This window comes from Peromyscus maniculatus, chromosome 9, assembly GCF_049852395.1.
Source record: "Peromyscus maniculatus bairdii isolate BWxNUB_F1_BW_parent chromosome 9, HU_Pman_BW_mat_3.1, whole genome shotgun sequence".
Taxonomy (NCBI): Eukaryota; Metazoa; Chordata; class Mammalia; order Rodentia; family Cricetidae; genus Peromyscus; species Peromyscus maniculatus.
In genome coordinates, this window is record NC_134860.1 from 68,055,030 (window position 1) to 68,076,373 (window position 21,344).

Below are 21,344 nucleotides of genomic sequence, written 5' to 3' on the forward strand. Positions count from 1 at the left end.
CCAAATTGCTAGGTAGAACCACTTGTAAAGGCACACATCAATTATCCCAGTACTTGGGAGGTAAGGCCACTCAGCTGACTTCAAAGGGTAAATCAAGACCCCTATCTGAGAGGAGAAAGAGGAGAGAGAGGAGAGAGAGAGAGAGAGAGAGAGAGAGAGAGAGAGAGAGAGAGAGAGAGAGAGAGAGAGAGAGAGAAGAGACAGACAGAGAGGGGGGGAATGGCTCAGACAGAAAATTGTGTGCCGCCCAAGCATGAAGACCTGAGTTCAGATCTCCAGCACCCATATAAAAAGTGCACACAGCTGTAATGCGGACACTGAGAGACAGAAGGATCCTTGGGGCTCACTGTTCAGCTAATCTTGCCCAATCAGTAAAATCCAGCTTTAATGAGACTCTGTCTCAAAAAGAATAAGGTAGAGAGCAATTGAGGGACACATGCACACATGAGCATGCACATGAACACAGACACATACATACAATATACACACCAAAAAAGAAGTCGCTGGAAGGCTTGAAACCCAGAGCTTTGATCAGGTGACATAAGTGCTCTCACCACTGAGCACACCCCCAGTCTGTAGCACCAGTCCTACGCATTTTTATTTAAAAGGCAAATTCCCTTGTGACTGGAACAATGGCTAAGCAGTTAAGGGAATTGGTTGCTCTTCCAGAGGACCAGAGGTTGATTCCCAGTTCCCACAGGGAGACTCACAACTGTCTGCTAACTCCAGTCCTAGGGGACCTGATGGACTTTTTTATGGCCTCTGTATACACACACACACACACACACACACACACACACACACACACACACACACACGCAAAACACCCATACACATAAAAACAAATAAATGTAAATGCAAATGCCTTCTAAGACCGGTAAAGCATTAAGATGGCTAACATCCCAGGTTGAATTAATTTTAATGAGGGCAAGGAGGAACTCTTGGAAGATAGAAGACTGGTTAATAAAAAGGAGAGGTAAAGTGCAGAGATGCCTGGAACAAAGGACCAAGACAGAATTGTGTCTGTTTCCGCAGTGGAATTCCGGGACCACATCTTCTTTATCCTCACCAAAATGAAGACACCCATTCCCCCTCCGTGGGAGACAGCAGCCTTGGCTCTGTTACACAGAGATGGCCTGTCTGCCTTTCACCAGCTCCAGGGGAGGACGCCCTGAACCAGTGCCTACTCGCTCCCCAACAACTTTAGGGCTTAGGGTTCAGGTAATTAGGTTCTTGGCAATCTCTCTGGAGCCCGCCAATAAACCTGAAAACACCCGCAGCCCCTCTCCAGGAGGGAGAAAGGAAATATACGGGGAGGGAGGGCAGTGAGGAAGGGGGAAAAAACTTTTCTATGCTGAATTCCACCCCTGACAACCAGGGGACTATAGCAATCTACAAAACCACCACTGTAAACACCCCGCACTGCTCCAAATTCCTGGTTGTGCCTACTGGCACAGAACCACAGCTTCCACCTACCATCATCATCCAGGGTGACGGAGGACATCTGTTAGCACTACAACCTGAATAGAAAGTAGTCATTAAGGGCCTATGCTTGCAGGCTCCTTTCAGGGCAAAGAAAAGGCCCCCAAACCTTCTACCTTCTCCTAGGAGCCCTACTTTTTTGTTGGTGTTTTTAAAGCATTCCAGGGTGTTACAGAATGGTCCAGGCCTAGTAACCACCAGCAGCTGCGGAAGGCTGCATCCAGGCCTTAGCTCCTGCAGAGAGAGGACTGTTCCTTAAGCATCCCTAGACTGGCACAGCTATCAGGCACCCAAACAGTAATTTCCTTTTCCCTGCTGTAAATGTATTTCTGGTCCATGACAAGCTGGAAGGGATGCCTTCCTCCATTAGGCACTTTTTACTAACTGCGCCGTCTGAGTGCATCTCTGGGACACACGAGGAGTGTGTGTCCATCATGCAGCAGGATGGGGGAGAATAGAGTGTAATAGCAATTGCTGTTTACTGAGTGCTTGCTAGAGGTCTGGTATAAGTACTCCATGAAAATTCTCTGATTTAATTCTTCCTATGAGGTCTGTACTGTTACCTCAATCAACAGATAAGGTCAGTAGTATGCCTTGTCACAAAGAAAGTCTGGTAAATACTTTAAGTGAACTGAAAGCTTCCATTCCATTCGAAGAACTAGCAGTAAGGAGGCTGACAGCCTTTCCAGTGTTGCCTAGTAGGCAACTAGGTCCTGGTGCAAGCCAGCGGCCGGCTACATGCTTTCCCTCTTAGAAGCAACAAACTAGCTTTGAATGTGTTCCGGGTCATCCTTGGAGGAGCATTAACTGGCGCTGGAACCAGAAAGCCTTTGAGAATCCCAAACGCTTCCACCACAGGCCTCTATGGAAAAGGGACAGGGCTCCCAGCTCTTCCTATGGAGAGAGCCCAACAGGTGGAAAGTGGGTGAGATCTGGAGTCCTTGCTAGTTCAGCAGGGCCACAGAAGGCCTTCCACTTCCTTCCCAGCACCCCCTTGGGCTGATCTCTGCCTCCCGCGGGGAGACATGGGCACTGCAGTCAATCTTAGACCTGCCGCTTGTTCCAGGGCTGAGAATCTTTCCGTAGGTCCAGGCAGAGGGCAGGAACCCACCAAGACACCCCGCCCCTCCCACAGCAACCCGCCAGCCTCCCCTCTCACGCGCAGCAGGAAGCGCTAGAGAGGCGCAGCCAAAGCTTTGCGGGTACCCTGGGCGTCCTGTCCCGCCCCAGTTGCCTGGCTCTCCAGCCAGAGGCCAGAGCTCCAAGCTAATTTTTTCACGCCCCCCCCCGACCGCCTCCCTAGGTGACGCTACAGTCTGTGCGGTTCCTTTAAAGGCTGCGGGTTCCGTTCTTCTTCCCTTTTCCACTGGATGCCAAAATATGCAAATCCGGGGACCGGAATCTGCAGCCAAATAGAGCAGGAGAAGGGGCGCGGCCGGCGCGTCACCGGATCCGCTCCTTGTATGGCTCTTCCCGGCTTGGCCCGCTGCCCCACGACCCTCCCTGCAGCCGCGGAGGCCCCTCCCGCACCCAGCCAGGCTCACACCGCCGCCCACGCCCCTGACCGGCCGCTCCCCCCTCCAGGGATGGAGCCGGGGGCGGGAAGCGCTGCATGCCCTGATTCCGGCCGAAGCCCGGGACCGCTGCAGCGCGCAGTCTCCCCGCGCCGCGCGGGCGGAGGAGAACCCGGGGGCGCAGTGCCTCTGGAGCACAGGAATGGGTAGCCTGGAGGGAGAGGCGGCGGGGGTGGCAGAGTGGGGGCTCACGGGCGGCGGGAATCCCTCCTTTCCTAAGAGGTAGAGAAGATCCGGGGGAGTCTGGGCCCTTCCCACCCTCTGTTCTCTACCAAACTGAGGGGAGGAGAGAGGGAGTGAGGTTGTCATCCACCCCCATCACAATGCGCAGCTCGGGAGTTCCTCCCACACGTCCCCGGCCCCGCATGGACCTCCCACGGTGTGAGGCCCGGGGATCCTCTCTTCCTCCTTGTCAACACTCCCCCTCCCCCTGAGAGATGCAAGTTCCCTCAACCCCGACTCTCCAGCGGGGGACGCGGGATTCACCGCGCCCACGCGGCCACTGAGGAGGGAATCCTCCCCCGCCAAGCCGGTGTGATTTGGGGTCGCGCCTCCATGCTCCCTCCCTCTCCTCCCCCTAGCTCTCAGCCAGGCTGCGCGCTTCAGGAGCAGGCCTCGGGGAACACATCACCCACCCCCGGGATCCGCTGTCGCTCGGGGAGATGACAGCACCCCGGGTCGGCACAGGGGCCGCCCTTGACTGCAGGCACCCTCAGGCAGCAAAGAGGACAGCCCTTTGGGAGACAAGAAGGGGAGAGACTATGGGAGACCGCCGTGGCGGCTTAGAAACCGTGGGTTTCCCATCCTCCTGCTGTAATTCAGCCGCAAGCCCTTCGCCGGCTGCAGTAAACAGCGACTGTGCCCGGGCCTGCTGGGCCCTCCTGCCATCCTGTGGCCAAAGGGGTTTGCTTTAGAACCGTTAGGGAATTTATCTGGGAATTATTTGGTGCACGTGTATTCTATCCCCTAAAGTTCACTCTTTCCTCTTCTCCACCAAAATCTCATGACCTCGCCCCCGAAAGTGTGGGACTTCTGCCCCCTGCGCAACCAGCCAGTAGGCTACACATCCCTGGGCCACTTTTGCGCACAGCTGGGAGTCAGCGCGGGGTCAGGAGCCAAGGGAGGGGCCAGGGCTGTGGGCGGTGAATCAGAATGATGTAGGCAGGAAAGTTCTAGGTACTAGAGCCCTGAGACATTGGAACCCCCTTCCCCAAAAGGAAATACTCCCTCTCTCCACCTGAGTCCAGTCCAGGGTAGGTTGCTGAAGGAAGGGTAGGGTTGGGGTGGAGGAACCTGGCCTAAACAGTCACCTCCCCCTTCCCCAACAATTCCCAGGCTGCTGAGGGGACCTGTCGCCTAGTGTACTGAACTCTTTCTTCCTGCTGGGAGTGCTGGAGGCCAGTTGCAAACCACTCCACCCCTCCACCTCCTAAATGTTGTCTCTAATGCAGACCTCAAATAAAAACCTACATGTTTGATTACTGGGTTTTCGACTGTGCACTGTGCACCGCGCGCTTTGCCTTGGGCTTCGTCCCTCCTTCCTTTCTCCTCTCGCTTTCCTTTTTAATCTTCTAATTGACTTTTTTCTTTTTTCTTTTCTTTTTCTTTCTTTTTTTTCTTTTTTCTTTTTTCTTCCTTTTTTTTTTTTTTAAAGAACGGCGAGCGGTGCGGGCGCTGCACGTTGGCTGCGGCCCGCTTCCTGCTTTCTAATGTTCCATTGTGAGGAGCTTCCATTGTGACGTCGCGCCCCTTCGGCTGGGCTTTGTCTGTCCATATATGGGCAGCTACGTCACGGAGCTTTCCCGGGGCTCAGATAAATAGACTGGTGGAGTTCCCTGGCTGGGAGCTTTTGGGCAGCAGTGAGCTAGCTAGGAAGCGGCGGGGCTGGTGGTGGTGGTAGCAGCGGCAACAGCAGCGGCAGAGGAGGTGGCGGCGGCAGCAGCGGCGGCGGCGGCGGCGGCGGCTGTGGCAGATCGGGGGGCGGGGGGGTCGGCGGGCGCGCGTCTGTTTGTGAGATCAATACTGAAGCCGCGTCTGACCCCCTGGAGCCTAGATCCCCCCCACCAGCCCAGCCCCCAGCCCACTCCCCGCACACGCCCCACCCCACCCCCACGACCCAGCGTCGCACCGCACCAGCCGAAGCACCCGAGAGGATTACCCTCTTTGCCCCTCTCCCACTCCCCCCAAAAAAGAATAGATCCCCTCCCCTGGCCCACCCCTTCCCCTCTTCCCTACCCCCTCCCCCCGAACTTTCCCTCTCGCATGCTTTTCCCCTGCACCACGGATCGCCTCTCGGATGCCGCTAGCCTGGAAGCTGCGTTAGGAACAGGCGGCGGCGGTGGCGGCGGCGGCGGTGGCGGCGGTAGCTCGGGACTGCTATGACCGGCAAACTCGCCGAGAAGCTGCCGGTGACCATGAGCAGTTTGCTAAACCAATTGCCTGACAATCTGTACCCCGAGGAGATCCCCAGCGCGCTCAACCTCTTCTCCGGCAGCAGCGACTCGGTAGCCCATTACAATCAGATGGCTACAGGTAAGGGTGGCGGTGAGGCGGCGAGGCAGCAAGGAAGGAAAGGGGGAGGAAGAGGAGGAGGGAGCAGCGAGCTAGCGATGGATGCATAGATCGATGGATGCAGAAATGGATGGATGGAGAGACGGATGGAAAGATGGGGGGCGCGCTGGGAATTTTCCGGGGGGCGAGTTGCTTTTCCCACCCACTCCTCCCGCCCTCCGAGATCGGGAAGGCTTGGTTGGCGACGCCACGGTAGAGGCTTTGGTTCTCCCGGGTGGGGGCAGCCGCCGACCGGAGGGAGGTAGGTGCGAGCAGCTCTGGGGTTCTCCCTCTCCATGCAGGGGGGCCGATCGCTGGGCTGTGCACAAGGCGTGGTGCTGTAGCCCCCTTTCTCGGGAGGAGCCCAGCGTCTTTTTCACCCGCGCTCTCCCCCCTTACTCCCTCAGCCTCCCACCCGGGATGGAGCCATGTGCGGCGTGGAGTCCCCGCGGTGGGAGAGGTACTGCGACGCTGCCTTTCCGGGCGTTCAGCAAAGCCATTGGGGGTGTGGGGACGGCGGGGAGAGGGAGGGGGCTCACCCACGGGGCGGGGGAAAGGGTTTGCCACCGGGGGCGATCCTGGGACCCGGGAGCTTGGGAAAGGCAGCTGGTCCCGCCGTGGAGACACCGGCCGGTTTTCTGCCGCTCTCCACTCCTAGCGGGGTCTAGGCTTTTCCCCTCCAGCACGAGCCGAAAGCTCCTTCAGGCCGGGAGGAGACTGGGGCCGGGAGAGGCTCCCTTTACGGGCGGCACCCTTCTGCGCTCCGAGGACAAAAGCATCGAAGCGCTCTGGGTCGGCCACCCGGGCTCAGCGCCCGTAGGGGGACATCGCTTGGGGCATGAAGGCGCGGCGTCTTGGAGTAGACAGGGCCGGGGGAAGAGGCCGAGTTGTGTGTGCTGGAGAGCGAGAGCCGGGCGCGCTTCGGGTCTGAAACTACCTGTAGCTGCAGCTACCTGTCCGCCCCACCTCGGGAAGAACAACAATGCTCTCGCGCGCGCGTGCGTGTATGTGTGTGGTACGTGAGTGTGTGCGCGGCGTGTGCGGTGTGTGTGCCGGAGCCACTCCACACCCCGATCCGTAGTATTTTGCTGTATCCAGGTTGCGCCGGGGAGCGCGGCACCGCCCGCTTTGCGCCGGGCTCAGCGTTCCTCTTACCCCACGCGCTGCGCACTCCAGCCGGCCGCACCCTCTACTCCTAGGCAAGGACCGGGGCGCCGCCGTAGCCCGGAGCCGGCTCGGCTTCACTCACCCCTCCCCTCTCTCCCCCGCTCTCCGCAGAGAATGTGATGGACATCGGTCTGACCAACGAGAAGCCCAATCCGGAACTCTCTTATTCGGGCTCTTTCCAGCCAGCCCCCGGCAACAAGACCGTGACCTACTTGGGAAAGTTCGCTTTCGACTCTCCTTCCAACTGGTGCCAGGACAACATCATTAGCCTCATGAGCGCCGGCATCTTGGGGGTGCCCCCGGCCTCAGGGGCGCTCAGTACGCAGACGTCCACGGCTAGCATGGTGCAACCTCCGCAGGGCGACGTGGAGGCCATGTATCCGGCGCTGCCCCCCTATTCCAACTGCGGTGATCTCTACTCGGAGCCCGTGTCTTTCCACGACCCCCAGGGTAACCCTGGGCTCGCCTATTCTCCCCAGGATTACCAATCGGCCAAGCCGGCCTTGGACAGCAATCTTTTCCCCATGATTCCTGACTACAACCTGTACCACCACCCCAACGACATGGGCTCCATTCCGGAACACAAGCCCTTCCAGGGCATGGACCCCATCCGGGTCAACCCACCCCCTATTACCCCTCTGGAGACCATCAAGGCCTTCAAAGACAAGCAGATCCATCCGGGTTTCGGCAGCCTGCCCCAGCCGCCACTCACTCTCAAGCCCATCCGGCCCCGCAAGTACCCCAATCGGCCTAGCAAGACCCCGCTCCACGAGCGGCCCCACGCGTGCCCCGCAGAGGGCTGTGACCGCCGCTTCAGCCGCTCGGACGAGCTGACCCGGCACCTGCGCATCCACACGGGCCACAAGCCCTTTCAGTGTCGGATCTGCATGCGGAGCTTCAGCCGCAGCGACCACCTCACCACTCACATCCGCACGCACACCGGGGAGAAGCCCTTCGCGTGCGAGTTCTGTGGGCGCAAGTTTGCGCGCAGCGACGAGCGCAAGCGCCACGCCAAGATCCACCTCAAGCAAAAGGAGAAGAAGTCGGAGAAAGGGGGTGCGCCCTCTGCATCCTCGGCGCCCACCGTGTCCTTGGCCCCTGTGGTCACCACTTGCGCCTGAGGCTCGGGCACCCAGATCCCCTCTTTTCCCTTCCAGTGCCTCCTGGCTGGTCGCCTGAAAGCAGCGGGGAAAGCCAACCACTGAGGCGCAGGGGCCGCGCCCTGGTCTCGCCCTGGACGTGCGGCCCCCTTGCCTCCCCTCCGATGCCCCCCATTCCCACCCTTTCACACCGGCCGATGGTTGGGGGAATAGGGCTGGAGGCACTTTCGCCTTGCTGCCCCCCCTTGCCAAGGCGTGGGGGTGGAAAGGTGGCGTCTAGCCCGCTTTGTTCAGTTAGGATCGCCTTGATCCAGGGGCCGCTGGGCCGCGCCAAGGACCTGCGGGGGACTGAAGGCGGGGCCCATCCAACCCTCGCCAGACCCAAGCACCTCACTGTTTCCCCCTCCAGTGTTTCCTTGTGTTCCCCCTCGAACACCCGAGAGGGGGAGGGGGTAAGGAGCGCACCAAAGCGCAGAGCTTGCTGCCCGCCGCACGCACGCGCGCTTGCGTGCGGTGATGCGCGCGAGTGTGTGCGTGCTCGCCTGTATGTGTGAGTGTGCGTGTGTTGTATGTGTGTGTGTGCGCGCGCACGCGTGTGTGAGACTCTTGAGCTGAACTGGGCTGTGTCTACCCCCAAACTCTTCTTCACATAGGGTCCCCAAGCCGTTGGGAGATGTCCCAGGCTGGGGACCTGCATGTGGCCGGAGGAGATGGTCTTCCATCTGCTCCGTAATAATGTTTCTTACAGAAATGCCTCGGACGCAGCTGCTGCGGTACTGCTGCCGCCGCCTCGGGTTTGGCCCCCTCACAGCCCCTTCCCTTTCCGAGCGCTTCCCTCTTAGGCCTCAGGGCAGTTTGATCTTTGGGGAGAAAGAGCCACCATCTCCTGAGCCTGCCTTTAAAAAAAATATAATTTGCTCAGCCCCCCACTTTTCAAAATCTGTGTTCTTGAGCTTGCCCTCTGCCTTTCCCTCCTATCATCTCCTCTTCCCTCTCAGGTTCTCACTAGGTCTCTCAAGATCTTTACCCAGAAAGGCAGGCCTCAATCAACCACCCAGCTGTTTGTCTCTGTCATATACCCATTTCTCATTCCCCCCATTCCTGGGAAAGCTGGCTCTGTTCATTTGCCCTCTGTGATCGCCAACACAACAGATAGAAGTGAAATGTATGTATATGATGTTGGTGTGTGTATGTAGATGTGTGTGTTTCTTTATACACATATGTTTACATAACACATGCTCTGTATTCCTGGCAAAATCAAATCTAAGGCATTTGGTTATCCAGCGCAGTGCACTGGAATAAAGAGAATTTGTAGGCATATACAGCTTTAAATGATTTATTTTTATGAAAATGTTAACTGAGGAGATTATATCTACCTGTGTATGTGTGTGACTCTATGTGCACACGTGTATATATGCATACACATTCTGTTCAAATTGTCCTCAAAAAATAGATGGGGATTTTTGCATTAATCCGTGTTGCTGAATGAGGCACATCTGTTTCATGCCCCCATCACACCTTTTCCCTGCCCTACCTCACCTCTTCTCAGGAGCACCTCTACCCCAGCTGTCCTGCCCAGCCCTTCCTCACACAGGGTGGCCCTTTTGAAGTGGAGACCTAGAGAAGGGTGCTCTCTCTGACACAGCTTCCTCCACAGTCTTGACTGAATGTATACTGTTTCCTATTCGCGTCGTTTCTCCTGTGGCCAATGAGCTGCCCAGAGAGAGGCGACAAAGGTCTGGAGTTTACAGAATGTCTGTTTTTAAAGTCACTTTATGCGTTTCCCACTTTTTTTTTTTAATTAAAAAAAAAAGCACCGTCTTTTGGTGGTGGATAAATAATACTAAAAGGACTCTAGTGAACAGAGAGGAAAAATTCAAAGAGTAGGAGGATTGTGAATTTCCAGGTACTCGGGCTTTTTGTAGAAGGAGAAGTTTGCCAGGAGGGCCCATATTTTTTCAGCTGAAGGGTAAAATCTTTCTTTGCAGAGACAGTATTTTGCTGAATACTTTTTATAATGTGATGATTATTTAAAAAAAAAACACAAAAATTTTGGTCAGTTCAAAGCTGGAAGGAGGAATCAAATATCCTTTAATATTTTTTTCTTCCTCCTTCTGAAATATGCATGTCACTGCATGATAACTCTGACTTTTCCTTTGTTTTAATAAAACTGTTCTCAGACATTTAAGCTAAACTAAGAGAAAAATAACTTTGTTGCCAAAAGGTTGTGCTATCCGGATTTTTTTTATATGTCTGCATGTTTAAAGAAAAAAAAACCAACAAAAGAAAATGCACTCTAACTTATGTGAACTGAGAGAAAAAAAATATCAGGTTTTAAACAGGAAAACCTATGGGGAATGATATTTTTTGAAAGACTTTTGTATACAGTTGAGTACTTAGAAAAAGACAAACCAGATGTAATATATTTTGTGGATGTTTTTATTTCTTGGATTTATAGTACCTTATACTAAGGTTAAAAAAATGCTTGATATTGTGAAAAGGTGAGATTCTTCACCAACATTTCATTTACTCCTTGTCACATTGTTATGCCAATATAATATAGTTAATGAAAACAGCATTTTTAAAAACAGATATTGAAACGGTGTAATGTTGTACCATTTGCCCTGTGAGCAAATGCCAATACAGTAAATATATTGTGTTTGCTGACAATCAGCCTGCCTTTACATCTCGTTTTATTTCTTGTTTTCATGGTATAAAGTTTTGGTTTGGCCTGGGGTTTTTGTTGGTAGTGTTGTTTGTTTTTGGTTTTGGTCTTCTTTTGTTTGGGGTGTGGTGGTCTGTTCAATAGGTTGTGGTGCCTGGATTTATGCTCCTTGCTCTGAGATCCCTCAGAGTAGAACTGATGTCCCTGGGCCTGGGTCAGAATTCTGCGTGGGTTCTGGTGTTTCCGATCCAATGTTGAGTGCTGGTTCTGAGAAGATTCCAGTCTGCCCTTCTGGGATTCTCAGACAGAGCGATTAGCTGAACAGGTTGGATAAACTCAACTCATGGGAGTCAGGGCAGTGACTTGAATCTTCTAAAACCTTTATGGTTTCCATAGGTAAGTCTCCTGGTTGGCAAACTGTTTCTCTGTTGGTCTTAGGACAAGACCCTCAAGGGCCTCTGGAACAGTACTGAGAAATTTTCTTGCTTAAGCTTTTGAAGCCTGAAGAGACAGGTGGAGACTTGACAGGGATTCTTCAGGGTTGGCAAGATAACCAGAGAGATTGGCAGCTCTTCTGTGGTCAGATCATGGGGAGAGGGGAGTCTAGTTTTAAAGTTCTAAGGCTTTAATCCCACTCGGACAGGCTTTTCAAAGTCCTCCCTGCTTGTCAATGTCTAAGGAAGACGCTCTCCTTAGACAGTGGTTCTTGTGAGTGACTCAAAGATTTGATACTTTTAAGGGAAGAAAGGACTTCTGGGATTTGGAGAACACAAGGACAGGGAAAGTTTGTGTCGTGTCCATGCACTGCATCTCACAATTTCTATCTCCTGTGAAAACAGTGCCTCCCATACCCTTCAAGTTATCTCCCTCACCCTTAACTGACTTGTCCGGCGAGCCTAGCGTTTCTGCCCTTGCTTTGAAGGCAATATTTGCCCTTTGTTTCTTGTCTGTACCGACCTTTTTGCTTTATGCTCTACTCCTCAGAATCCTTTCTTGTTCTAGAGCAGTCTTTAGACAACTCAGTCCTGCCTCCCTCCCTGTAGAAAACTCACCTGAGCCCCTCTGCGGTGCGTCTGACATATGATCCTGTAGTATTGTGTTCCCCCAAATATTGTGCATGCTAGTAAACTTATCTGGGGTCAGATACAAATAAAATATCACTATACGATCCGCTTCACCAAAAGTTGGTGTCCGGTGCCTGACACCGGGTTATGGAAACACAGCACCAGATTGTGGTGGGGAGTCAGTGTCTGCGTTCTACACATACTCACTGAGCCAGCCCACAGCCACAGAAACTGCTCTTGGTACTAAGAGCAGGCCCATCTCGGCAAGAAATAGAGATGTTACTTTAGGCTGGCCCATGGCTACCGGTAAGCTAAGGCCAGAGCTGGGTGGAGAGGGTGGTGGGCTGTGGCCCTAGAAAAGAATGTTTTTGAAGTGAGAGATGAATAAAGGGAATGCACTATGCAATCTTAAATTCTTGCACCCACACAATTCTCGTTCACTGTCTGCCATCTTGGATTCCTTTCTCTCACCTTATGAAACTTAAGAATTCCAAACTCGGGCATTATACACAGGCACATAGAGCTAACCTCCCTTTCGACCGAAGGAGTCCAAGATGGCTGAAAAGCCCCAGTGGTTGAACCTATAGCCGGGCCCTTTGCTGAACTAGATGTTTCCTTCCCGATGTCTGTGTGGTTTTTCAGGTGAGTTTTATCAGAGTTGAAGATATTATCGCTGGATGTCTTCATAGCATCCTGCCCCACCTGTCCCTTCTCCAACCAAACCAGGACTTCAGAGTTGTGCTTTCAACAGTATACCACGCTGCATGATTAATAAACTCACTTCCCATTGGTGGATATTACTCAACCCAACCTGGTTCAACCACTGGGTTACTTGGCAATATGGCAGACTGCCTGGCTGGCACCAACCCAGTGTGGTGTAATCGCTGATTCAAACTTTGTAGCTAGCTAGATAAGGCTGCCCTAGATAGCATCACACTTGCCAGCCAACCTGACCGGGTTTTGTAAGTAGAGAAGAGATTTGAGCCTGAAACTTAAGGACAAAATGGATGTAATGAGGCATAAAGCTATAAACAAATAGTGTCGTAGCTTGAAGTGTCCGGAGGAGGAGGAGAAGATATTGCACATATGTGTGTACACATGTACCACCTGGTGTGGCACATTGAAACTGATGCCTGCAAAAACTGTACTTGGTGAACCAGGACTGGGCCGAAATGAGATACTTTTTTAAGAATTTGAGAAGTGTGTTTTTGTACAGTAGTGGTGAACATTGTGTGTGTGTGTGTGTGTGTGTGTGTGTGTGTGTGTGTGTGTGTGTGTTCATATTCACATGTGTGTAAAAAGGAACCAGGGTGGATTTTGGTGAATGCAGGCAGCATTAGCTTCTGGATAGTTGTTAGTATTTTTTTTAAGTGTTCCCTTTTTGACAGTCTGGGATTTGCCTGCATTGATGAGGGGGTTGTGGGTTGCCTCTGCTAACCCCGATGAGCTCCCTGGTGTTCTTGGTAAATCTAAGGAAAGGAAGAGACCTCTGTGTGTCCCAAAGACTAGAAATCATGCCCCTAGTGACTAGGAGGGAAATGTGACCTTCTAAAAGGTGCCATGGAGTTTTAAAATTAAGATCTCATTCTAGATATGCTCCCAAAAGGGGAATCTCAGGAAGCTCAGTCTTAATAGAGAGATGAGAGAGAGCTCAGAAAGAAAAGGAATAGTTCAGAGACCCTCAGCAAGACCCTAGAACAGCATCCATCAGACACAGAGACTAGAGGACATCTAGGCCCACTAGCTTCTCTAAGTGTTCCAACTCTTAAAACTTTACCTTTCCTCTGTTTAAAGGTTCCCCTCATTGTACTGTTTTCAGGTTTGATCATCTTTACAGTTCAATGCCAGAACAGGGGTGGGACAGGGTAGAGGCTGTGTGATAAGGCTTCTTCCCATTTGCATAAGGTCTTTGATGTGTCCCTGACTGTTCCTGCCCTAGACATGGCCAGGGCTTCTCTCTGGCCCTGACTCTAGGGTAGACACACCATTTCTTTCCAACTAGCAAACAGATAGGACTGAAAGTTTTGCCGACAATCTCAATCCGGCGCTGATACAAATAAAACATGGCCATGGAGCTGCAAACAAGGCGAGCGTCAACAAAAAGTTTAACTGCCAGGCTGGGTGGGAATCAGACCCACCAAGTGGCTTCTTTAACGCTGCCTAACCTGCTTCCTGGCTGCCACCCCTTCAGGAGTTTCTCAGAATATTCTCTGGGGGTCAGGACACATGGTCTAGTCCCAAATGTCCTTAAATGGAAAAGGCCCTTTCTGTAGGTCTCAAAAAACGCCTTCCCCGTCCTTAGGCCTCGCCTTCTGTCCCTGCAGTCTCTTCGCTCTGTGACTCGAACCCCTGGTATCCTGCCATTCTCATCCAGTGTTGTTCACGGGGCCTTGACAGTTTCATGTGAAGTATGGTCACCAGTCCCTCAGGCTGGCTTTCCTCACCCTGCTTGCCCAGGCCTGGCAGCCATCCGTGGCTTGAACTTCTCTTTGTTGCCGTCATGGCCCATGCAGAGGTATACTGCTCAACCCCAAATGGGACTACCCTTGGCATCATCTACTGAGTTCTTCACTGGAGTCTCAGTAAGTCCGCCACCTCTCACCCCCCTAAAGGAAAAGAGAGGCCGGTTGCTTTTGAGGTTGGGCTTGCCTCATCCTTCTCAGAGAGCATTGCCTTTATCCCTGGGCCTGTATCCTTGGAGTAGCACACTCTATTGGTTACTGCCCATCGGCCCAGATCCATCAGTCCCTTGTCCCTACCAAAGTGTCAGACTAGTGACCAGAACAGTACTGGGACTTTAAACCCTTTGGCATTTTCTCAATAGCAGGCCAAAAGAGCTCTGGGCCCCTCAATAATTAGCATTGTGCTGCAGGCGCTATAGATTCTCACAGGTCCTTTACTGCTCCCTGATTGTTCTCCATACTGCTTAAGAAAATCAGTCAAGCTGTAGAGGTTCTCACAGTCTTCTGTGGCTGCCTGCTTGCTCTCCCAACTCCTTCGGAAAACCAGTTCATCCCAACAAGAGAATCAAAACCGCAGTTGGCCCATGGGATTTCTCGGGGTCCTGGAGAAAATTTCCTCTGGGCATTCTTATTCAGATCTCAGTTCTAAAAATTAGGAGGAGGCCATTTGACAGCCCAGCAGCCCTTCTGTGTTCCCTTCTGACTCTTAGCCTGCTTTGGACTTGTGACCTCCATCCACGCTCCAAACCTCAACCTGGCCACTTCATTACAGTGTGACTATCAACGGACATTGTTATTGTTTATAGTGCTGGGACTCAAGTCCAGGTTTCACATTCTGCACAAGCATTCTACCACTGAGCCATGTACCCAGACCAGTTGCTTGTCTTACTGAAGCTTGGTGTCTGCCTGTCTTTCCATAGCTGTTGCAGAGTTCAAACAAGGTCGTCTACACAGTGCTGGCTCGTTGAAGACACTCTACCAGTGCGAGTCTTGTCTCTTAGTTCTGTCCCATGCCCCTACCTTCTAAACATCACTGTGAGTAAAATGGCTGGCTGTTCAACCGAGACTGGTGCATCATTTGAAACACATGCAGAAGACAGTGTAGCCTCGCCAGTTCAGCCATCCACTGAGGATGTGGGTTCCCAATATAGGTACTCCCCACTCCCCGCAAGTCCTTCATCCACCCAGAGAGAGCACAGGTTCTTTCCCCTCGTGGCCATAGCTGAAGTTCACAGTTGTCACTTCCTGGCCTGGTTCCTGACCCTTCCTGGATTCTTCTGACCTCTCTCTCTTACCAAGATGGGTGGATGTAATGCCTTCCTGATCCAGTATCATCTGCAAAGTCAATTAATGTATCATTGGGCTGTTGCCTGCTTCCTGATTCTTATCAAGGATTTAAATAAAACGCAGTTGGCCCAGTTCTGCATTCTGTCCATCCCTCACCCTTGATACCAGCATGGTTCTTAGTCATCGCCCCTGAACTCAGCTCTCAGCTTCCAGTTGGCCTTGTGGCACCCAGCCCCAGTTTTGGAGTAGACCAAGCTCCTGAGACTTGACGGCATGGTGTTCTCTGAGAGAAGCACAGACATGGAAGCCCTTCTCCCACCCTACCTCTTTGGGTAGATTCTCTTAAATTTGTCATTTAGCCCAACATCCTCTTTTTTTTTTTAGGTAAGGGAACAGAAGTCACAAAGGCTTGAGATTTTTCCCTATGCAGTTAGTTAAGGGCGGAGCCCATTTCAGATGCTCTTCTGGTCAGTGGAAGGTTCCAGGGAAACTATACATTGCTTTTCTAGTCTAGTGAATATTTGCAATGCATCCATCTAGGTGTTGAAGCAAAAGGCAGGCCCTGAGCTCTCAAAGCTCCTCTTCTCCGAGGCAGAGACAGGTAAAACACAAACAAACAAATATATGTTGTGGCTGACTGTGATATGAGATATGGAGTGAAAACAGAGCTTCTAAAAAGAATGGAGTGTGCTGGAGGGAGGGATTTACTGCTCAATGGGTGGTCTAGGGCTGCCTCACAGGGAGGGGGCCTGTGAGCACAGGCCCGAGAAGTGATGGCGTGAACAAGCAGACTCACAGGATACCCAAGTGCAAAGGTCCTGAGGAGATAATGTCTTAGAATGTTCAAAGGAATTTTGGGAGCCAGAGCGGCTAGAGAAAGGAAGTTAGCCAGCTATAAGAAGTGGAGTCAGAGTGGCAGTGTGGAGTCAAATCATGGCAGCTCCCCCAAAGAAATTCATACATCCAAGAGAAGAAAGAAAAAAAGAAAAAGGAAAAAAAAAAGTCTCAAGAGCTCTGCACAGTCCCAACATGCACCTGGACTGCTAGACCAAAAGGCAGTGGCCCTATACTTTTCCCCAGGTTCTCCCCCTTTCCACCTCCAGAGCCCCATCCCTCTGTCTAGTCTGTATTTGGATTTGCTGACACTAGCCTTAGTTTTCTTTTCATGTCTGAGAGGTCCCTGGTGGTTCAGTCACCCCAGTTTATAACAGTTCTCTAAGGAAAACCAGAACGGCCTCCCTTGAGAACCACCATCCTGGAGAATTCCATACTCCTGTGGACATTCACCAGCGCACAAGTTCCTAGTGGGATGGGTGACCCTTTTTCCTACTTCCCAGCCTAGGAGAAGGAATGTACTTTGGCCTCCTCAGTCATAAATGGTTCCTGCAAAGCCAGCTCCCTGCTTTGCCTAGAGTAGCCATGATTCCTGCCTTGACCCCAAACTGGCAGATGACCAGGTTTTGCCAAGATGGGCACATTCCTGTGTCTACCCTCAGCCCTGAACATTCAAAATGGAACATCCCTGAAAAAACTTGATCTACCATGTTGTACTCCTTGCCATGTTCCTGGATTCTTGCAAATCACAGTCTTGTGGATTCGTTTCTCCAGCTTTTATAACAGTTAGGGTCTTCTATTTCACATCTCTTCCCAAGTCCCCATCTTTCCCGGGCCATGTGGTGCCATCCAGAACTGCTTCACATTTCATTCATTCATCTCTTCATTTATAAAAATTTATTAAACCATATAGAGTTCACAGCACTGGGAAAAGAGGGCACCCACACTACAAAGATAAGCAAGACATTTTCTCAGCCTTCCAGGATCTTCTGGGAGACAGAGAGGAGGCAGACAGAGAGAAGCAGATGATTTCAACACATTGGGACTGGTGGTTCCCCCCCCCTAGAGAGACACCAAAATCAGAGTCTGATGAGAGGCAGTTGGGAAGTTGGGAAGAGGATCTCAGAAAGTCCTCATCTAGGTCTCCCATAGTACTAAAGCATATCATACTGAGCACATCCTACATGCCATGTGCTGAGCTGAGGATGCCACTTGAAATATCCCCACTGAACTCCAGTAGTGAGGACCTACCAGGACCCTCCCTTGGTGGACAGTGGGTTACTGGCTCTTTTTGTCCTTTTCCCAAAGGAGAAAGAAAAAAAAAAAAAAACAGGGAATCTGGGCCCCAGGACAACACACAGCTTAGCTTCTCTGGACCATAAACAACTGACTTCATGGAAGTTGTCTAACCTGGATGACATGTCCCCATGTTACATCCTGGTTGCTTCTTCTTGCTACAGGGAAGACTTTTCTGGAGCTAGGAGAGGACTGAGGAAGGAGACAGCATCTTCAAATTTGCTTGGGACAAGCAGAACATCTCTCTGGGATGTGGACGCCTCTTCCATGTGGGATCCAAGGAAGGGAACTCTTCTACCATTCAGGGAAAGGACAAACTGCTACCTTCCCCTTTTCCCAGCCCAGCCAGCCACTTGCTCTTCCTCTGCTGCTGGTGGTGTTGAGGTCAGGCCTCCCTACCAAAAGACAAAGCTGTCCCTTTGGTACCTATTCTCTCCAGTGGCTTAGCCAGATCCCCATCTATAACCCTAGCTGTTGATAGAGAGGATCTGCTGTCATGTAAGATTATGGAAAGAGTTGTCCTGGTCCAGAAGCCCGAAGACCATTGCGAGAGTCAAGTAGGGACACTCCTCTTGCTGTTGAGTGAATGTTCTAGAAGTCAGGTCTAACTTTAAGCAGGTCAGGTAAACAAGCCACATAGGCTCCAGATGGCTGAGAGGTGACAAACCTGGGAATGATCCTGCTCCTCTGTGGAAATGCATCTTCTGGGTTTTAGGGCACCGAAATTTCCAACCAATGAGAAGGTGTCTCATGTAACAGGTCTGTGCCTCTGTGCTCCACTGCCTGAGGAGTTGAGAAACCTGGTTTCTCCTCCTGGCTCAGACACTGGGACAAAGATGTATGACATTTGCAGAGTCACGGTCCTTCTCTGGATCTTGAAGTCCCTGTCAGAAAAGCTACCACAGCAATTTACCCATTGAGTACCATCTGCAGAAGCCCCAGGACTGTCGGACCATACACAAGACCCACCTTCCTATCTCTCATCTAGAGCCAAGCTCAGGCTCAGAAATATCAGACAAGGCCCAAACTCAAGCATCCCTCTTCTTGCTTCTCAGAAGCATCACTCTCTGCCCTCTGTGGATGGTTCAGGGACTCCCTTGGCTTCCTGGGGCTCTGAGTCCTGGGGCCTGGCTACCTGACTCTAGATCCTCTTGGCCTAAGGCAATGTTCTGGTTTGTGCTTGCTTCTTAGAAAGTTTATAACCCCATTTTCTCTTCTATTTTCTTGAAAATATATAGAAACTGACATGGAATATAGTCTCTAATCAAAGGTCCCATTCAAACTGAGGCTAGAAACGTTCAATAGAGTGCCCTGTTTAGACCAGCCTCATATGCCTGGATCAGAGGTCCCAAGTGGGAACTTCTACCCTGATGAGGGAGCAGAGGGACCTGGAAGGCTCTGAACCTCTATCTCAGAGCCATCTTTCACTCCCATTATTGAGAGGGTTCTGATTTAGTTGTTAACCCCAAAGCAACCATCAGAGACTCTGCCACTCATGAAGGTCTGGGAACCTCAATGCTTCTCATCCCCCAAGTCCAATTGTGCTCCTCCCGAAGGCAGCTGCCAGGAGCTAGTGATCCCTCCCTGCTGGCACACCCTTAGGCCCTTATCTCCAACATCAGCCATTTATTCCATCCTTACTCGTCTGTAGCGTCTGCTGGGTTACCCAACCTCCCTAGGTCAAGCCAGTGTGTCGGACCGGTTGAGTCATTATCTCTGTCAGCCCTCCCAGGTTCTAGGGTTGGGCTGGTTCAGCAGGCTTCAACCTTTCGACGTCTCCAGCTTCCAAGCCGGGGAGCCTCCCCGGACCAGTCTTCCTGACAGTCAGCCTCATTTGGTTTTTCCCTGGAACAGCCCCCTTTCCCATTCAGACTATTGAGCCCCACACCTGAATTTGTTCACTGTCTCCTCATCCACCCCTCTCTCTCTCTGAGATAAGTCATGGAAACTTGGACCTATCCGTAAACCTCAGCCTCGGATGACACATCTATAAAATGGGGATAATTGTACTTCTGCCTCAGGGCAGGACACTGGGTCAGCTGAGTTCCCAGGATCTTCTTGCCACTCTGATATGCATGCTAATCTCAGCTTGAGCACCCTTCCTCCTTGCTCTTAAAATACTTTCATGAACATTTTATCCGTGAACAAAAAGAATGCATATTTTTGTTTGTGTTTTGTTTTTGTTGGTCTCGTTGCTGTTATTGTTTTGCTGTTTTGTTTTGTTTGAGACACGGTTTCTCTGTGTAGCCTAAGCTGCCCTGGAACTCACTCTGTAGACCAGGCTGGCCTCGAACTCAAAGATCTTCCTGCTTCTGCCTTCCCAGTGCTGCATTAAAGGCGTGTGCCATCACTGGCCGGCTTCAATGTCTCTTTATTATCCGCGCTGCAAGTCATTCCTTCCCATTCACATCCTATTCTCCGGGTCCCTGTAGGAATCTCAGCAAGTGTGACGCCCAACCAAACAGGCCTTCAAGCAAAGTCCCCAGAAATCCAGGGCCCTGCTTCCTTCTGGACCCGGCCCTGTCCTGCCTGGGGAAACGCACAGATTAGAGAGTGAAGCCCAAGTCTCCTCTGGGGACGAGACACTGGGCTTTGCTGCCTGTTCACACAGCGCCCTGGAGATGGCCGGGCTCTCCACAATCCCTTCTGCGTTCATCTCAGCCTCTGCAGCCCCAATGGTTGCTCACGCCCTGCACACACATGCCCTCAGCATCTCCTGCTCTTCCTCCCCCTCTCTCTCTCTCTCTCTCTGCACGGTGCCTCTAAGACACACCCTCCCAACCCACCAATCCCACCCCTGCCACTGCGCTCTTACAGGCTTCAGCTCCAGAACCTGCAGTGGCTTCCTCCACCCCCCAAAGGGGGGGTGGGCCCTGGAGGCCCGCAAAACAAAAATGCCTCTTTCTCTGACACCCCTCATAGATAAGTTCTTCTCTGGCTTTCCCCACACCTGTCTACCGCAGCCCCTCACCTCCCTTTCCTTGAATGGGGCGGGGGGGGGGAGGGGAGCAGTCTAAAGCCCCCACAACCCAGCCACCTCTCCCCAGCATCTGGTGAGAGGGACAAGAAGGAAGAAAGAACTGTGGGTTCTTTTCCATGCGACTCCTAGATTTTGTACCAAAATGCAGGGTGTGCTCCTGTTTGCATTTTTTTTTTCTTTTCCTTTCTGAAAATAACCATGAAACTATCATTTCCTCCCACTGCCTTTTTCCTATCTTATTTGGATTAGCAGGGCTGCTAGGAGAGGTGGTGGGGAGCCACTGGCAGCCTCCTGCTTTGGCCTTGGTCTCCAAAGCTTACAGGTGGCCCTTGAGGAGGTATACCTGTTGGGCAGAGTCCCCGGAGTGGAAGAGAAAGAATACAGATGCCAATCACCGTGGGTCTCTGCTACCCTCTCAATGATGTCTGGGGAAGCAGAGTCAGTCCTGCCTGGTGTCCAACTTGTCAAGCTTAGGGACAGCCCTTTGGCCTGCTTGCCTGCAGTTAGTTTGAGGCTGAAGGGTCCAACAATTGAGGCCCTCCCTTGGAATACAGACAGGGGAACTGCCGCAGATACAGACTCCTCAAATGGGAGGGGCTAATGCATGGGAATTTGTACCTACACGGGGAGAAATGGGGGGCATATTATGAAGGGGCTTCTCTTTTTCATTTTTGTCTCCCCCAGTGACCCCTTCCACTGCCTTGCTAGCCATCCATGCTGCCTGCTCCCCAAGAAGCAAGTCTGAAAAGAAGGCAGCTTCAGGGCAGGTCCCCAAAGGAATTCCTCTAGCCTCACCCGATTACCTTCAGGGCCATTCTACTGAGCCTCACAGGGCTCCCCCACCTCCCCTATCCTCGATGTCAGCTTAGAGAAACTGAGGTAT

General features: G+C 52.0%; 2 protein-coding genes across 3 annotated transcripts; one reads left to right on the top strand and one right to left on the bottom strand.

The window, feature by feature from the left end:
- Window positions 1-859: 859 nt before the first annotated feature.
- Window positions 860-4,938, bottom strand: LOC143267418 (uncharacterized). Its single transcript, XM_076545280.1, has 2 exons — window positions 1,618-4,938; window positions 860-1,520 (listed from the first exon to the last, which is right to left on the bottom strand). The coding sequence occupies exon 1, from the start codon at window positions 3,363-3,365 to the stop codon at window positions 2,427-2,429; it is 939 nt and encodes a 312-aa protein (XP_076401395.1). The 5' UTR covers window positions 3,366-4,938; the 3' UTR covers window positions 860-1,520; window positions 1,618-2,426.
- A 485-nt stretch (window positions 4,939-5,423) lies between these two features.
- Window positions 5,424-10,557, top strand: Egr3 (early growth response 3). Of its 2 annotated transcripts, XM_006986374.4 has the most exons (3): window positions 5,424-5,588; window positions 6,014-6,066; window positions 6,885-10,557. In XM_006986374.4, exons 2-3 carry the CDS (start codon window positions 6,027-6,029, stop codon window positions 7,892-7,894), a joined length of 1,050 nt encoding a protein of 349 aa, XP_006986436.1. In that variant the 5' UTR covers window positions 5,424-5,588; window positions 6,014-6,026; the 3' UTR covers window positions 7,895-10,557. The 2 variants fall into 2 exon arrangements, with proteins under 2 accessions (XP_006986436.1, XP_006986435.1); XM_006986373.4 differs by lacking the exon at window positions 6,014-6,066.
- Window positions 10,558-21,344: the final 10,787 nt, after the last annotated feature.